This window comes from Patagioenas fasciata, chromosome 13 (genome assembly GCF_037038585.1).
Source record: "Patagioenas fasciata isolate bPatFas1 chromosome 13, bPatFas1.hap1, whole genome shotgun sequence".
Taxonomy (NCBI): domain Eukaryota; kingdom Metazoa; phylum Chordata; class Aves; order Columbiformes; family Columbidae; genus Patagioenas; species Patagioenas fasciata.
The window spans coordinates 23,949,989-23,965,113 of NC_092532.1; the positions used below are offsets into that span (position 1 = coordinate 23,949,989).

Below are 15,125 nucleotides of genomic sequence, written 5' to 3' on the forward strand. Positions count from 1 at the left end.
CAGACACTGATACCATCTAGAGGAGCCTTACCGATCGCCCATGGTTTATCCTCCCCAGGACCAAGCCGACAAGGGTCTTTGTAGTGTGTAAACAGAGAATGCTGTTGCTCCAGCTTGTCCTCTGCAGGGGAAGAGCAAGTCCAAGAAAAGGCACATCAGCTACGCATTGTGGACAACTGTGTGTTCTGCCACAACAGAAAGGCAAGTCCTCCTTCCCACTTGGTACACGTATATAGGGCTGACTAGCTACTATTTGGTAGTAGCTTTATTGCACAGCAATATCTTGTCTTGATCAGAAACTCTAACAAATGCTTGCTAATAACAGCACTTTCCTATGAGGACTGTCTATGAAAGACATTTTTGGTAGTTTCTAGCTGTAAACTGAAGTGAAAGTTTTCCAACATATTTCCTTATCCTGCCATTGCCATTGCATTGCTTACACTGGCACTAAACGTTGTTGAGGTAGATCACACAAAGGAGAACTGGACTGACTGCACAACGCCAAGGTAAGTGGCTGTTTGGGGTGTACATACACAGCTCAGTAAGTCTGATCAGAACTTCAGACACCGAACAAAAGGAGCGAGTTCTAGTTCTGTGCATGCTGTTTGACATCGCAATCATTATACCTGGGAAGCAAGTCAAACCAGAACTTGAAAATACCAGCTGCTACAATTCCATTTTTGTTAAAAGGTAATAGCTACTGGTAACTTTCTTTCCTGCAGCACTTAGACCTTTTACTAGGTTAAAACTTCTTAGCAACACTTGAAGGCTTTCTCTTGAGATCAACAGAACATTCACCTGTGTTTGGAGCTGCTGCTGTAACATGTTTGTCACTGTCTATTGCCAAGACAACAGAATATGCAAATACGCATGAAAATGGCCTTGTCTGCAGTCAGAAACACAACTTGGAACCGTGAGCTGTGTATCTTAGACAGAATGCAGCCCACACGCTATAGGAATCACATTAGATCTCCTTGTGTCAAATGCTGTTCTCGCCAAGTGAAGAAGCTGCTGACCTCTCCCTATGAGGAAGGAAGAAGGACACAAAATGGAGCACAGTAGTACTGTGGCCAGTTTGGTATTAGTAGTCATTCATACAGGTGAATGTCCTTCAGCCACTGCATCTACCCCAGCTGATCTGCCTCATGATATCTTTCCAGCTTCCCCGCTCCCCTGCCCCAACCAGCTCTTCATCTCGAGAACATCCTCGTGTATTGCAGAGAGGCTGGAAGCTGAATTTGCCAGCGTCTCCTGGAGTTGTGGCAGGAGACTGAAGGACTGACCCCTCCTGAGATGTGCCAGGTATGCCATGCAGGGAACTGCTCTTTCTAGCTGAACAGCCAACTGATTTGTTTAATGTTCATGGAAAAGTAAATTAAATCTCTGCAATTGTTCGTTTCTCAAAGTTTTCCCTTGTTGTATGTATACAAATTTCCCTCAAAACCAAGACAGATTAAAAGTTTGTGGTGATTATTGCAACTGTCGCACTGCCGGTGGCAAGTCACAGCTGATGAGACAAGCGTAACCCATCTGACCGGAGGGCATTCATCTGATGCTAAAAGGTTTAAACACATAATAGATTTTTACACAAGTCAGTCCAAAGCAACCTGACAGTAACTTTCTAATGATGTTCCCACAAAGTGTGAATTCATCGTATGAATGTTGTTGTAATGTTCTGTAAAGCTGGAGGCGAAAACTGAGCTGCAGAAAATTTGTCATAAGCATAAGGTCGCTCATGGACCTGGAGATCTCTGAGAACTGTACTGTCAATACATCTAAGAATAGAAGCTTGATATTTACTGCAACATTAATTACTTGCCATATCTATCTGTGGAGTGGGGAAGATTACAGAAAATCACGTACAAAATTACAGGAAACTGATCATTGTTAAAAAAAATCGTGTTCGATTCCCTGCAATGCTAACAAGTGTTCCTAAAACAATGAGTAATGCAGAAATGGAGGAGAAAACTTCAGAACACTGCATTAGTCTTGCTCAGTGCAGAAGGAAAGAAAGCAATCTAAAAATAAGAAATTGAATAGCCGGCTTAATTTCAGTTCCAGGCTGAATGAACTTTAAAGGGGAGGAAGATGTACATAATCTGCAGAGAGAGCAAAAATAAAATGGGTTTTTATAACCTGCTTTGTCGTCCTCTTTCACAGTCGTTATAATGGTTACAACCGTTATTTGCAAAACCAAGTAGTTGTTTTTACTTTTGTTTTACAAACAGATCAGACAACACTTGCTTTTGTTTCTTGAAATCATTTTTGGCACAGTGCTGCTCTCAGGCTCGGTTACCTAGGCTTCTCCTGAAGAGTACAGAATTCACAGGAGATGCTGTTCACAAATTCGCCTGTTAATCCACAGACTCTGGTCCGCGTCGCTGAACCCCACTGAATGGCGCAGCCCGCGCTCCCCTGTGCGCTGCACATCTCCCTGGAAACAGCGCAGACAAACCCCTGCCATGACCCCCGCCCGGCAACGGCCTCGTGCGCTTTCTGTCTCCGTACCTCAGCTTTGGCCGTGCCACGCAAAGGGCCCTTCAGCCCCCAGCCCTGCCGGAGGTTGGGTGCTGGGCACCGCTGACCCGTCTGCCAGCTGCGAACCAGCAGAGGCCATGACCAGCGGGTAAGGGCAGCAAGGAGCTGCGCTGCACCCTGGGCAGAGAGACACAGACACGGTGCCTGCGCCCTGTGTTGGCACTTTAACTGGTAACAGCTCATACTGTGTACGTTTGGAAAGGCTATCATCTCTATGAACTCAACACCATCCATTATGGTTTTATGGAGTTCTTTTTCTAGTAACTCCCAGCACCCCAGTATTAATTTAAAAAAAAAAAAGGAAAACAGAAACCAGAAGTGCACAACATGAGTTCATTTTTTCCAAGACTGATTCAGGAATGTTTAGTTCTCTCTGCAGCATTAATCCCCTATGTGTGTGTGTATGCACTACCAAATTATTTGAAACTGCATGAATTCACTACTTTGTCTCCACAAAAATCCCATAACATACCTGTCTTTCATTAGTAAGTAAAATTCTAGAACAATAGGTGTCTACCTAATTCAAGTAAAGCTAAGCCATTGGCCATCAGTGCTGCTGCAAGTCACAACTTATTGCCCTTTGTGCCTTAAAAAACATCATGGTTAATAACTCAGCAGAGCTCGTAGGTGTGAGCTACTCTTCTGGGCTCAACTCAAGACTAGTACCTGTTCTAGAAGTATCTGTAGCAATTCAGACTTTCCTTGCAAAAGTCAGTCACAACTTAGTATACTACGATAACTTTCCTATTCCTTTTTGGAATCGGTGGGCAGCAGAAGGAAAAGCTTGTCTTACCAGAGGAGCAGTTATCGAAGTTGAGATCTCCGCAGATGACATCGAAAGCCACCAGCTCCTCGGGATTGGCTGTACTGGAGGAGGAGGTAGATTTTCTGAATTCAGACAGCCAATCTTGAAGCATGTCCAGCTGCTCACATCGAACAGTAGTGTCTCCTGGAGCAAACAAGCAAACGAGAAGCACGTCACTCAGCTGCCGATTAGGTGCTAAGCTCTAGCCAGATGAAAAATAGCATGGCTAATATTGTACCCAGTGCTTATGAGCCCATTATCAGGTTCATTAGGAACCACACTTTTTGATGATTTAAATATCTCCTTCTGGAATCATATTAGGCACATCCAAAGAAATAAGAAGACAAGGTGTCTGTGCTGCCGACAACCAGCCAAAGTGGTGATGTTTCCAGCCGCAGAAGGAGGAGGATGTGATGCACCACATTTATAACCAGGAGTTCAGAGTTAACGTCCTGCTTCAGACAAAACTGGACAGCGTGTTCTGGCAGAAATCACTTGGTGTTGCTTTGCTTTCTAATTTTTAAAAAGGAAAATCTTAACTTTCAAAGGTTATCAGGATATATGCATTAAACTCATACTGTAGTAATCCACCCCAGGGAGGGTTCTTTTGTGTTGAAGTAAGAACACCTAAACTGGAAGTATTTTTTAGTCATTTTAGAAGTCTGTGTAGTTACAGGTGTAGGCAGGCAGTACTTCAGAAACAGAGAACCAGGTCGTTTCACCACTTGCAGGGAAGTTACACCGGGCTGCGTGTGCTGAGGATGCGCCCCTGGTTTATAGGAGTGGTAGGAAAGGGTTCAGACTGATGGCTTTCCAAGCATTTTTTGTTTGTGAAACCATCTGACACGCAAACCAGCTCTTTAATTATAGCAGCTAACCACACTTCATTGCAAGCACATTAGGTGACATGAAGTCTAAGAAAAAATTAATTGCTGTAATTGTTTTAGGAGAGCCAGTAAAGGCTTGAGAGAACGAAGGCACACGGTCTAGAAATAGCTGTTAGCTATGTTCTCCTTCCTGCCCTTTTGTTTTCACTGTACCTCCAGTTAACAGTTATAATTTTGCTTGTTTCAGACTTGAAATGTTATGTCAAGTCAGAACAATATTACTTTTCTTCAAAATAAAATATTTATTTTCAAATGCACAATCAAAAGGAAAATCAGCAAACCCAAAATGACTTACTCTAACTACCATTTTATTTTAACCCAATTTACTACTTTGTGGTACCTATTAAAAAGGCATAAAACACAATTAGAAACATCAGTTATGTACGTCCAAAGCTGCTTTCACTGACCACTATGGAGATAGTGAATCTTAAGTCAGCATCCGCACAGCCTGTTAATTGCCCATCCCAAGTGCTGCTGTCACCAGCGCCCTTCAGAGACTCAATGGGAACTGGAACTGCATCACCGCACAGACGGGCTGCAGGCAGCACAGCTTCACCTCTACCACTGTTCACCATCACCGCACAGACGGGCTGCAGGCAGCACGGCTTCACCTCTACCACTGTTCACCATCACCGCACAGACGGGCTGCAGGCAGCACGGCTTCACCTCTACCACTGTTCACCATCACCGCACAGACGGGCTGCAGGCAGCACGACACCACTGTTCACCATCACCGCACAGACGGGCTGCAGGCAGCACGGCTTCACCTCTACCACTGTTCACCATCACCGCACAGACGGGCTGCAGGCAGCACAGCTTCACCTCTACCACTGTTCACCATCACCGCACAGACGGGCTGCAGGCAGCACAGCTTCACCTCTACCACTGTTCACCATCACCGCACAGATGGGCTGCAGGCAGCACGGCTTCACCTCTACCACTGTTCACCATCACCGCACAGACGGGCTGCAGGCAGCACGGCTTCACCTCTACCACTGTTCACCATCACCGCACAGACGGGCTGCAGGCAGCACGGCTTCACCTCTACCACTGTTCACCATCACCGCACAGACGGGCTGCAGGCAGCACGGCTTCACCTCTACCACTGTTCACCATCACCGCACAGACGGGCTGCAGGCAGCGCGGCTTCACCTCTACCACTGTTCACCATCACCGCACAGACCGACTGCAGGCAGAGCGGCTTCACCTCTACCACTGTTCACCATCACCGCACAGACGGGCTGCAGGCAGCACGGCTTCACCTCTACCACTGTTCACCATCACCGCACAGACGGGCTGCAGGCAGCACGACACCACTGTTCACCATCACCGCACAGACGGGCTGCAGGCAGCGCGGCTTCACCTCTACCACTGTTCACCATCACCGCACAGACGGGCTGCAGGCAGCACAGCTTCACCTCTACCACTGTTCACCATCACCGCACAGACGGGCTGCAGGCAGCACGGCTTCACCTCTACCACTGTTCACCATCACCGCACAGACGGGCTGCAGGCAGCACAACTTCACCTCTACCACTGTTCACCATCACCGCACAGACGGGCTGCAGGCAGCACAGCTTCACCTCTACCACTGTTCACCATCACCGCACAGACGGGCTGCAGGCAGCACAGCTTCACCTCTACCACTGTTCACCATCACCGCACAGACGGGCTGCAGGCAGCACGACACCACTGTTCACCATCACCGCACAGACCGACTGCAGGCAGCACGACACCACTGTTCACCATCACCGCACAGACCGACTGCAGGCAGCGCGGCTTCACCTCTACCACCGTTAACGTGAAAGGCTGGATGTTCAAAACCAGCTCAGCGGTGTCAAAACCAAACTTAATCAGAAATGTTCAACCAAGCATGGTTTGATACAAGCCTAAATAACTTAATATTGACCAGGGAAAGAGCAAGTTCTACATAGATTCTGACACTGACTTTTCATACTAGAAATTCCAACAGCAAATAATCTGATTTTTTTTTCCTTCCACTCATGCATTATTGCCAACAAATCCTTACCAGCTGGGCTGTCATATAAAAGCAGGTACAAGGGCTTCCTGGATCTATTCCCTAACGTGCAGTTTCTAGTTACTTGCACCTCAAGTTCACATAATAGCCAATCACACAGCCTGGCACAAATCCAGACCAATGTATTCTTGGGAAAGGCCCTTGCTCCAACAGCACAAGAAAGCCCCACCCTGGAGACTGAGCTAGACAAAAGCACAAGAAGTAGGTCACATGGAATAAATACAGCCTGGAGCAGGTGACCCTAACCACAAAAGGTGTGCATGACTAACGTACACATTCTGCCTAACTATAGATACAGATGAAATTAGATCCACACAAAGCATGAGCTCGGGAAGGACTGCTGGAGATGACCCAGTCCAGCCCCCTGCTCAAGCGGGGTCACCTGCAGCAGGCTGCTCAAGGCTCTGTCCAGTCAGGCTTTGCGTATCTCAATGGCTGGAGACTCCATAACCTCTGGCAGCCTGTTCCAGAGCTCAGTCACCCTCTGCGATAAAATATGTTTTCCTTTGTTTAAGTGGAATTGCTTACATTACGGTTTGTGCTCCTTGCCTCTCATCCCGCCACGGGGCAGCACTGAGGAGCATCAGCCTCCATCTGCCCTACAGCCTCCCATCAGCTGTTTTCACACTGAACAGCTCTGCCTTTCTCAGTCCTGGTGAAACGCTCGAATTCCTGCACTGTCCTCCTCCTGCAGCACCTGAATTTTCCGATGCTGTGTTGTCTCCTAGGCCAGTACTTTCCTTTGGCCCGCCTTTGTTTCCTCATAACTTTTAAGCACAGTGCTTGTTGACAAGAATACCGTAACTTGCCTTGCTCTCCACAAAGTCCCGATTATATAAACTGCTTAGCTGTCTAAGATGGACTGTTACACTCCTGAACTGCCACAGGCTTTGCTTCATTTTCTGCGAATTATCCATCTAGCATGGCTTCACTAGGATGAGAGAGAAGACAATGCAGCCATTGCCATATAGGCCCAGAAGTGAGGCAGCAGCCTGCGCAAGGAACGCAGCAAACTGAGAGTACACACGTAGACCTCTCCAAGCCAGAAAACGCTTGAGAAAAACAAAAGACAGGCGAAAACATTTTAGGAGGATATGGTAAAAGGTGTGTGGTAACATGCATTGCTGTTATTCAAAACATCCTTAATTACACAGCGACATACACGTCCCTCAGTAATCATGCCGAGCCTTTGTACCAGCACTGTACACTGGGTAATCTCAGGGCTCTACAGAAAAACAGTAGCCTTGGAACTCTAGAACCAGATGACTCTCATTGTTTAGAACAAGTGTAGGACTTGAGTGAGTCTGGCACCCCTGATTATCCCCACTAGGGGTCAGAGAAGTAACTGCACTGCAGTGCGCTCCATGGAGCGCGTGCAATGAAGTGAGCTACATTTCCGAGACAATAAAAGGGATCCTCTAAGGTGGCTTGAACATAACAGTTTTCTGCTATTAGTATTAAATTAATGGTATCCAGCTTACTTCAGCTACACAGCAGCTACCACATGCATCTGTGTGCAGAAGTCAGCAGTGAGACTCGGGCTGACCAGCTGCCAACGAGCAATGGCTTTGGAGCAGGAGATACCTGCGCTAATCAGCCAAACCTGAATCCAGAGCCATCAGTGGAGCAGACATTCCAGAAACTGCGCTGAAATGAAACAGCATCAGTAAATACTAACAGAAGAGAACCAGGCAGTAACTCCCAACACTAACTCCTTCCAGCCTTCAGCCCTAATTAAACGTTCAGATAGAATCACTGATCTCATTGACTGCCACTAGTGATTAACCAGAGAATACAGGTTTGTGCTAATTGCTCTACAGTCTTTTCCTCAGTAACTGGCCTGGAAAATGCAAATAATTGTGTTGTGACTGGTTCCTGCAGTCAGCATCTCTGAACTCTTTGCAGTTCCCTTCAGCTTCGAATTTTGCGGAAGGGTGAAAGGGAAGTGTGGGAAACCTGAGCCAGCCACATCCTTCACCTTTGTTCATTTAGTGTAGTAAGTTGCCCTTTCCATTCACTTTGAAAACACTAAAGTGAAATCCTGGCTCTGGTTACCACTGCCGGCAGGTGCTGGAGGAAGGCAGCTCGTCCCTGCGGGAGCTGCTGGGCGGAGCGCTGTGGTGCCTGAACAACACGGCTGGCGGGCCTGCTCATGGGGAATCAAAAGCTGCAGTGGAGGTTTTTAAAACCAGAGTTCCCAGCGCTGATAAGCGCTATGGGATATATTGGCCGGGAAGATGAGCAGAAAAAGCCTGTCGAGTGTCAGATGTAAAGCTTACTCACAGGGAAAATTGTTTCCAAGTCACGACCTAGGGCTTCAGTTTAGCCAGGAGACAGACTGTGTCACACCTGACTGTGTGACAGGTTGAGCAGACCCCTACACTCGTGACATATGTAATCCAGGATAGGCTGGGAAAACAAACTAAAACCCCCACACCAACGAAAGCCCCTCTCACTGTGCTGGGTTACTCTGCAGCTAGGCCAGGCCCTGGGGCAAGCGCAGCACAGCGCGCAAGAGCACAGCCCAGGGGCAGGGCAGCTGCGGACACGCCAGCTCTGCCGCCTCGGAAACGTCCGCGGAGTCGTGTCTAAGGATGCTTAGCACCGAAGTCACTCCTGGTGGCACAGTCAGAACTTCAGACATGGATGGATCTCTCGCAGTCCTGAGCCGAATTCTGCTTACGCTGTGTGTAGGCTTGTGGAAACCAAAACTGGTGCTAGAGAGGCAAGAGTTGGCAGGACCTGTACTGCTGACAGCACCTGTACTGCTGACAGCACCTGTACTGCTGACATGTAGATCCCACTAAATGCAAAGCAGGGGCAGGAAAGAGGTTATGAGGGGGCATTCAGCGCGCTGTGTCATCTGGGCCCGGGCTGGAGGAGCTTGAGGCTTATCCTGTGTTGCTGGCTTGGTGGGGTGTCCCAGAGAGACTCACAGAGACTCAGGAGGTGGGTGGATTCCAGACAGCAAAACCTGTCCACAACATTAATCACTGACTAATTGAAAGACATAAAAGAACCATGTAAACTTAACAGCCCCTTGGAAAATAATTACATTCAAATCTCATTAAAGGATCCCTTCATTTGTCACTGAAGTGCAGCTATTTCCACAATGGAAACGAAGAGCTGCTTCATGGCACCATTCAGTAAAAGGCAGAGAATTGAGAGGATAAGCCACATCTAATTCTGAAGTTTTATTGAAAAACGTGAATGTCAGGTCTGAACAAACAGTAAGTGCTCAGCAGAGCTGAGCCAGCACACTCTTGAAACAAGCATTAGGAGTTTGTCAGCGACCGTAAGCAGTTGGATCCCTTCATTTCATACTCATGTAAGCATCGGGACTGTCAAGCCTAAGTTTATGTATCCTAGGAGGGAAGCCAAATTGCACTCAGCCATGCGTGACAAGATGATTTAAATGGCTAACCTTTTAAACAGCGCTTGTTTTTATAGATACCACATCTTTACATCGTCAAACTGGTTTTTGCACAATTTTTTAAGTATGTGAAATGTTATGAATCAGATGATACATATCAGAAAGCACAGCTCTGCCAAACTTATGAACTTTAGTTTTCCATTACATAAACTAATATGATATATCAAAGGACAATTAGACTCTTAAATCATTGTCTCCTCTATTTGACTGTAGTTTGAACCAGATAACCCTAAAAATACCAAGCGAGAACATCAGTAGGAAAAGGAAAGGTTGTGTTTTACCCTTGGAGAAGCTTTAGGCTGACTTTGAAAATAGAACATTACTTTCCCATTTTTCTTCCCTCTTCTTCTTTAATATTTCATGGATTTCACAATGTGGTTATCAAAGACTAACTGAGAATGCATGACTAGGGAGTAAAAAGGAACAGGACTAGAAATGGAGGTTTATAACCTGAACTAGAACAGCAACACATCTGAGCTCCACAGAGCAATCTCACAGTACATTACCATAATGCCACAGTTAAAAATAGAAAACCAGAGAACGATGTTACATTGTTAAAATAGAGCTGAAAAATTCATGAATCTTCTTTAGACCTATCCAGGCTCTCTAATGTACCTCAGGGACTGGTGGTTTTGTTCCCGAGCCGTTCTCTGTGCAGCTGAAGCAGTGGCGGGGCAGGAGCAACGCGGGCTGCCTGGCCGGGGTAACCAGATGCGCCGCAGCGCACGGGTTCCAGTTCTCCCGTTTACGATAACGCCCGCCTGGCCTCGGTCTGCAGCGCACGGGTTCCAGTTCTCCCGTTTACGATAACGCCCGCCCGGCCTCGGTCTGCAGCGCACGGGTTCCAGTTCTCCCGTTTACGATAACGCCCGCCCGGCCTCGGTCTGCAGCGCACGGGTTCCAGTTCTCCCGTTTACGATAACACCCGCCTGGCCTCGGTCTGCAGCGCACGGGTTCCAGTTCTCCCGTTTACGATAACGCCCGCCCGGCCTCGGTCTGCAGCGCACGGGTTCCAGTTCTCCCGTTTACGATAACGCCCGCCTGGCCTCGGTCTGCAGCGCACGGGTTCCAGTTCTCCCGTTTACGATAACGCCCGCCTGGCCTCGGTCTGCAGCGCACGGGTTCCAGTTCTCCCGTTTACGATAACGCCCGCCCGGCCTCGGTCTGCAGCGCACGGGTTCCAGTTCTCCCGTTTACGATAACGCCCGCCCGGCCTCGGTCTGCAGCGCACGGGTTCCAGTTCTCCCGTTTACGATAACGCCCGCCTGGCCTCGGTCTGCAGCGCACGGGTTCCAGTTCTCCCGTTTACGATAACGCCCGCCTGGCCTCGGTCTGCAGCGCACGGGTTCCAGTTCTCCCGTTTACGATAACGCCCGCCTGGCCTCGGTCTGCAGCGCACGGGTTCCAGTTCTCCCGTTTACGACAACGCCCGCCCGGCCTCGGTCTGCAGCGCACGGGTTCCAGTTCTCCCGTTTACGACAACGCCCGCCTGGCCTCGGTCTGCAGCGCATGTGCTGCCTGCAGCAGCCCAGGAGGCTGCGTCCCGCACTCCAGCCCTCGAGAACACGAGAATCGCAGTCACATCCACTAAAACTAAAGATATCATCCCTCTGGCTACACTGAGTTCTGATCTTACACAGAGTAAACGTTTGTACCTTTGGCTTTTATTTTATTACTACACCTACTCTAAGTACAGAACTGATAGTTCTGATGCAAAACAGAGGAAGATATTTGAGTTATCTCTAACAGCCTTAGAAAATACGGCTTCGTGAAACAAAGGACAGACGGCCTGCTGCGTCATGCTGCAGTCAGTGTAATAGTGGAACTGCTTTTAAAAACTGGACCAAGAGAATTTTTCAATGAGTGTATTAACCTGCTAGCTATTTATGTTTGAAATTTGCTGGTCAAAACCCAGAGAATTTGGGCTTATTCCAGCCATTGCCTTCTGATGGAAAAACCATCCCAACTTCTATCTTCTGATCATCCCCTAGTTGTGTACAGAGATTTTAGTTTATATGCTGATATGCACAGCATGGGTTGACAGGTGCTGCAGACTAATGATCATAGTAATGTACTGGCTAAAGTAACAGTATTTGGTTAAGAGGGAGCAAAGAGAACAAAAGCTCTTTAGGGATATTTTTTGTTTGTGTCCTGTAATACTTAATTGCTCTGAGAATGAAAATGTGAAGGTTTGGGGATGTACTTGTGTACCCTTCTTTCTTCGCTATTTCACTGCCATTTGCAATGCACACTGAACTTTGTTGGAAACACTGGAGGAGCAGCGCTGGGTACTTTTGCACAGGAATACCAGCACAGGCCCAGGCACGGGAGAACGGACACGCAAATTATGACAGTACCTGCAATAGCTTGCAAGTGAGTGCAGGAAATGTATCCCACGATTCTTTGGTCCTGAGGTGTACTTCCCACTTGCACCTGGAACGGAAGGAAGAAATATCAAGGTGATTAATGCAGGAGCTCATGTAACTCCATTTCCAGCGCTCGCTGAGCAGCCCTTGTACACAGCATTGGCCTCCTCACCGCTCTGCCCATCCGGCTCATTCTGAAAACACGCACAGCTAAAGCAGCAGAGGACGCGCTGCAGCCTCGGTGGAGTGCCTGGCAACGTCTCGTACTCATCAGCCAATGTCTGCCTAGGATCACGCTCTTTTCTATTAACCACAAATAAATCTTTATCACAGCGTGTCCCTGTGTGTGCAGATCTGTACTGAAATGGACTTGGGATCTTTCGCTCTCGAATGACAAGAAATGGCCTGGAAGACAGACTGACTGCCGCTATGCCCCGGTGGGGAGCACAACGAACGCCCCTGGGCCGCCCCCAGGGGAGGGGAGCAGCACGGGGCTCCCCTCAGCACGCTGCTCATTTACAGAGCAACTGTGAAAAAGCTGCCAAGCAAGAGCTGAAGACATTAACATATTAAAATTTCCTCGGAAAGTGCCAGCATGGAAGCACATCCAAAGCCACTCAGCTCCCAGATTCCACATTTCCTCCTGCTTCTTTGACTTCTGAGTTTAGGGTGGTTTTGAGCGGCAGTATTGCTGTAGATCGCCAAGCAGAGCCATTTGGAGTGTGATCATGATGGAGGCAAATATTTATGACAACTACTAGGAGAGAAAATAAATACCCTTGCAGCCTCCTAGTCAGTTCCCAGCTACTTTGACAGCTCTGCCTTTTGCCTTTGGGGATCTGTAGCAGCTTCTAAAGAAGATGCATTAGTTAAATTACTAATTTATTATTTTAAATCTATTATTTAAGCATATTAAAGAAGTTTAAAATGTTACAGGGGTCAGCTCAAACTCCCGTTTGGTGCCCTGCAATTCTTTCCAGCCACACTTGCACTTGATTCTTTCAGAATGCTGTTTTTCCCCACCTACCATTACTGTTCCATGAACTCAGATAATTGGTTATTTGGCAAAGCTACATTAGGCTTATATGTGGCTGTAAATTGGTGCCACGAATGAAGGGCTCTTCCTCTTCTGAAGAGGATAAAGCCCACAGCTCACATTCTCTCAAACCTGTATTTCATTCTACACAGCAGTTTTCATTTGTCCCCATTAATGAAGGAGAAAAAGACCACGATTAATAGCGTTAATTATATCAAAGTGAAGGAACATGGTGCAGTGCCATGGTGGGGTCTTTTTGCCCTTTTTAAAAGTCTCAGGCAGTTATTGGACTCTGTCCAGCTCCTGCATTAACACTTCACAGCAGAAACTCAACATGTGGAAGATGTTTAGGTTACCCTCCCGACTCAAATGGCAGAGCTTTCGAGTTCTCTAAACAAATGCATGAACAGCACTAGACATTTCTTTTATACATCTTGGGATAACTGCAGATACAGGACAACAGATCAAGGACAAGAAAATGTAACCGCTGAGATCTGCAGAGGACGCTGTGCCGGGGTCGGATGCTGTGCCCCTCCACCCTCAGCCACAACGCACACAAGCTGGGCTGGGCAGTGGAGACAGCTTGGGCTGCCCCAGCAAAACGCACCTGCATCTGTAACAGCAACAGGCAGAACCACCGAGGTTAGCTCAGGGAACCCCAATTTTATCACACAAAGCAAGAGCCCTGGCGTGGCAAATAGTAAAGACTGTGCTTGAAAGCGGTTGTGCAGTCAGTGCTGCTCCCTCTGCCATCTGGCACTGCCATACCGGCTCTTTGGAAAACAAGTTCAGCTCCGCACAGAAAGCAAAGGTTGCTAGGTTTCCTTTAAGCAATGAATAATAACATGTTCTCCACGCAATTACTGTACTTCCTGGGAACAGCAGTAATTTTCAGAGAATTCGAAAAGTAAATCTGTTAATAAGCTTAGGAATTAATATTCATTAAACCTAAGTTATTTCAGAAATTTAGCAAAAACCACAAGACGTTTTTCCTTCTGATTTAGTTAGAATACTATTAGCTGTCCCAACTGCTCACATCAGGCTGCACTTTTGCTCTGTGTTCACATACTGTGTTTCAAGCAAGAATTCTTATTTTTGCTAAAACTCTCTCTCTTGGCGGATGCCAAAAAGCAGAATGATTTCCTACCCAGGCAAAATTTGTCAGCAGAAGGGACAGTTTTTATTAGATTAACACATCTGGAAAACTGTGGACAAGCTCTCCAGTAATTCATCAGGTCAAGTTAAGGATCTTTTCTGGTTTTATTACACTCCTATCCAAAACTTACACAGCATCCCTGAAAGACAGCGTCAGTAAGGCCACGTACTCATCTCCCAATCTAAAGATGAATGCTGACATCTGGAAACCTCCTGTCAATTGCAAACAAGTGATGCATTACACAATTTCTGCTCAGCACTCATTGATACCTTTTAAATTTGATTTGACTGCAAAGCCATCATCCAATTTCTGAAAGGGGTATGTATTTTAAAACTCCCTTTAAATTAATCAAACCCACTGTCAATCAAAAGTACATAGGTGACAAACCGACAGGTGCAGAGTACCCGAGAAGCCTGCAATGTGCATGATGCTCTGTACAGACACAGGAGCCGGGTTTTCGGTTGGAAGGGCAGCACGGGCCAGCAGCCGGCTCAGCCTCACTTCTCTCTGCAGCAGAGCAGCAGCAAGGGACAACTGCAGTTACAACATCTGCAGAGCAAACTCGGGGGTTCTTTTCTTAGGCATTTTAAATGAACGTGAAATGCTGGAACAGAGTCACGGCAGAGTCTCCCAAGGGTCCGGGCTGTCAAAGTACGAAAATGGATTGGCTGATATATATATTTGCTAACTTCTCCTCCGAGTCTTTAGCAGCAACTAGGAAGAGTGGATTAACACTTCAGACACGAAACTGTCACTTAGATGCAAGTGACATTTCCCCCCTACTTACATGACATTTTTCCTGTGACTACGTCCCTCTTGCGCCCCAATGAGACCCTCAGATTGGACACAGAACACTGCTGGAGTTT

The 15,125-nt window shown here is 47.3% G+C and overlaps 1 protein-coding gene across 5 annotated transcripts in view; it reads right to left on the reverse strand.

The window, feature by feature from the left end:
- The window catches only part of SMPD3 (sphingomyelin phosphodiesterase 3), a 99,474-nt gene that overhangs the window by 12,498 nt on the left and 71,851 nt on the right, over window positions 1–15,125 (reverse strand). For all 5 annotated transcript variants that reach the window (XM_065847937.2, XM_071814394.1, XM_071814395.1 and 2 more), the window contains 3 exons: window positions 12,059–12,134; window positions 3,332–3,487; window positions 32–121 (listed from right to left, as the gene is read on the reverse strand). In XM_065847937.2, coding sequence (XP_065704009.1) covers window positions 32–121; window positions 3,332–3,487; window positions 12,059–12,134 — 322 coding nt within the window. The remainder of the gene's footprint in view (window positions 1–31; window positions 122–3,331; window positions 3,488–12,058; window positions 12,135–15,125) is intronic.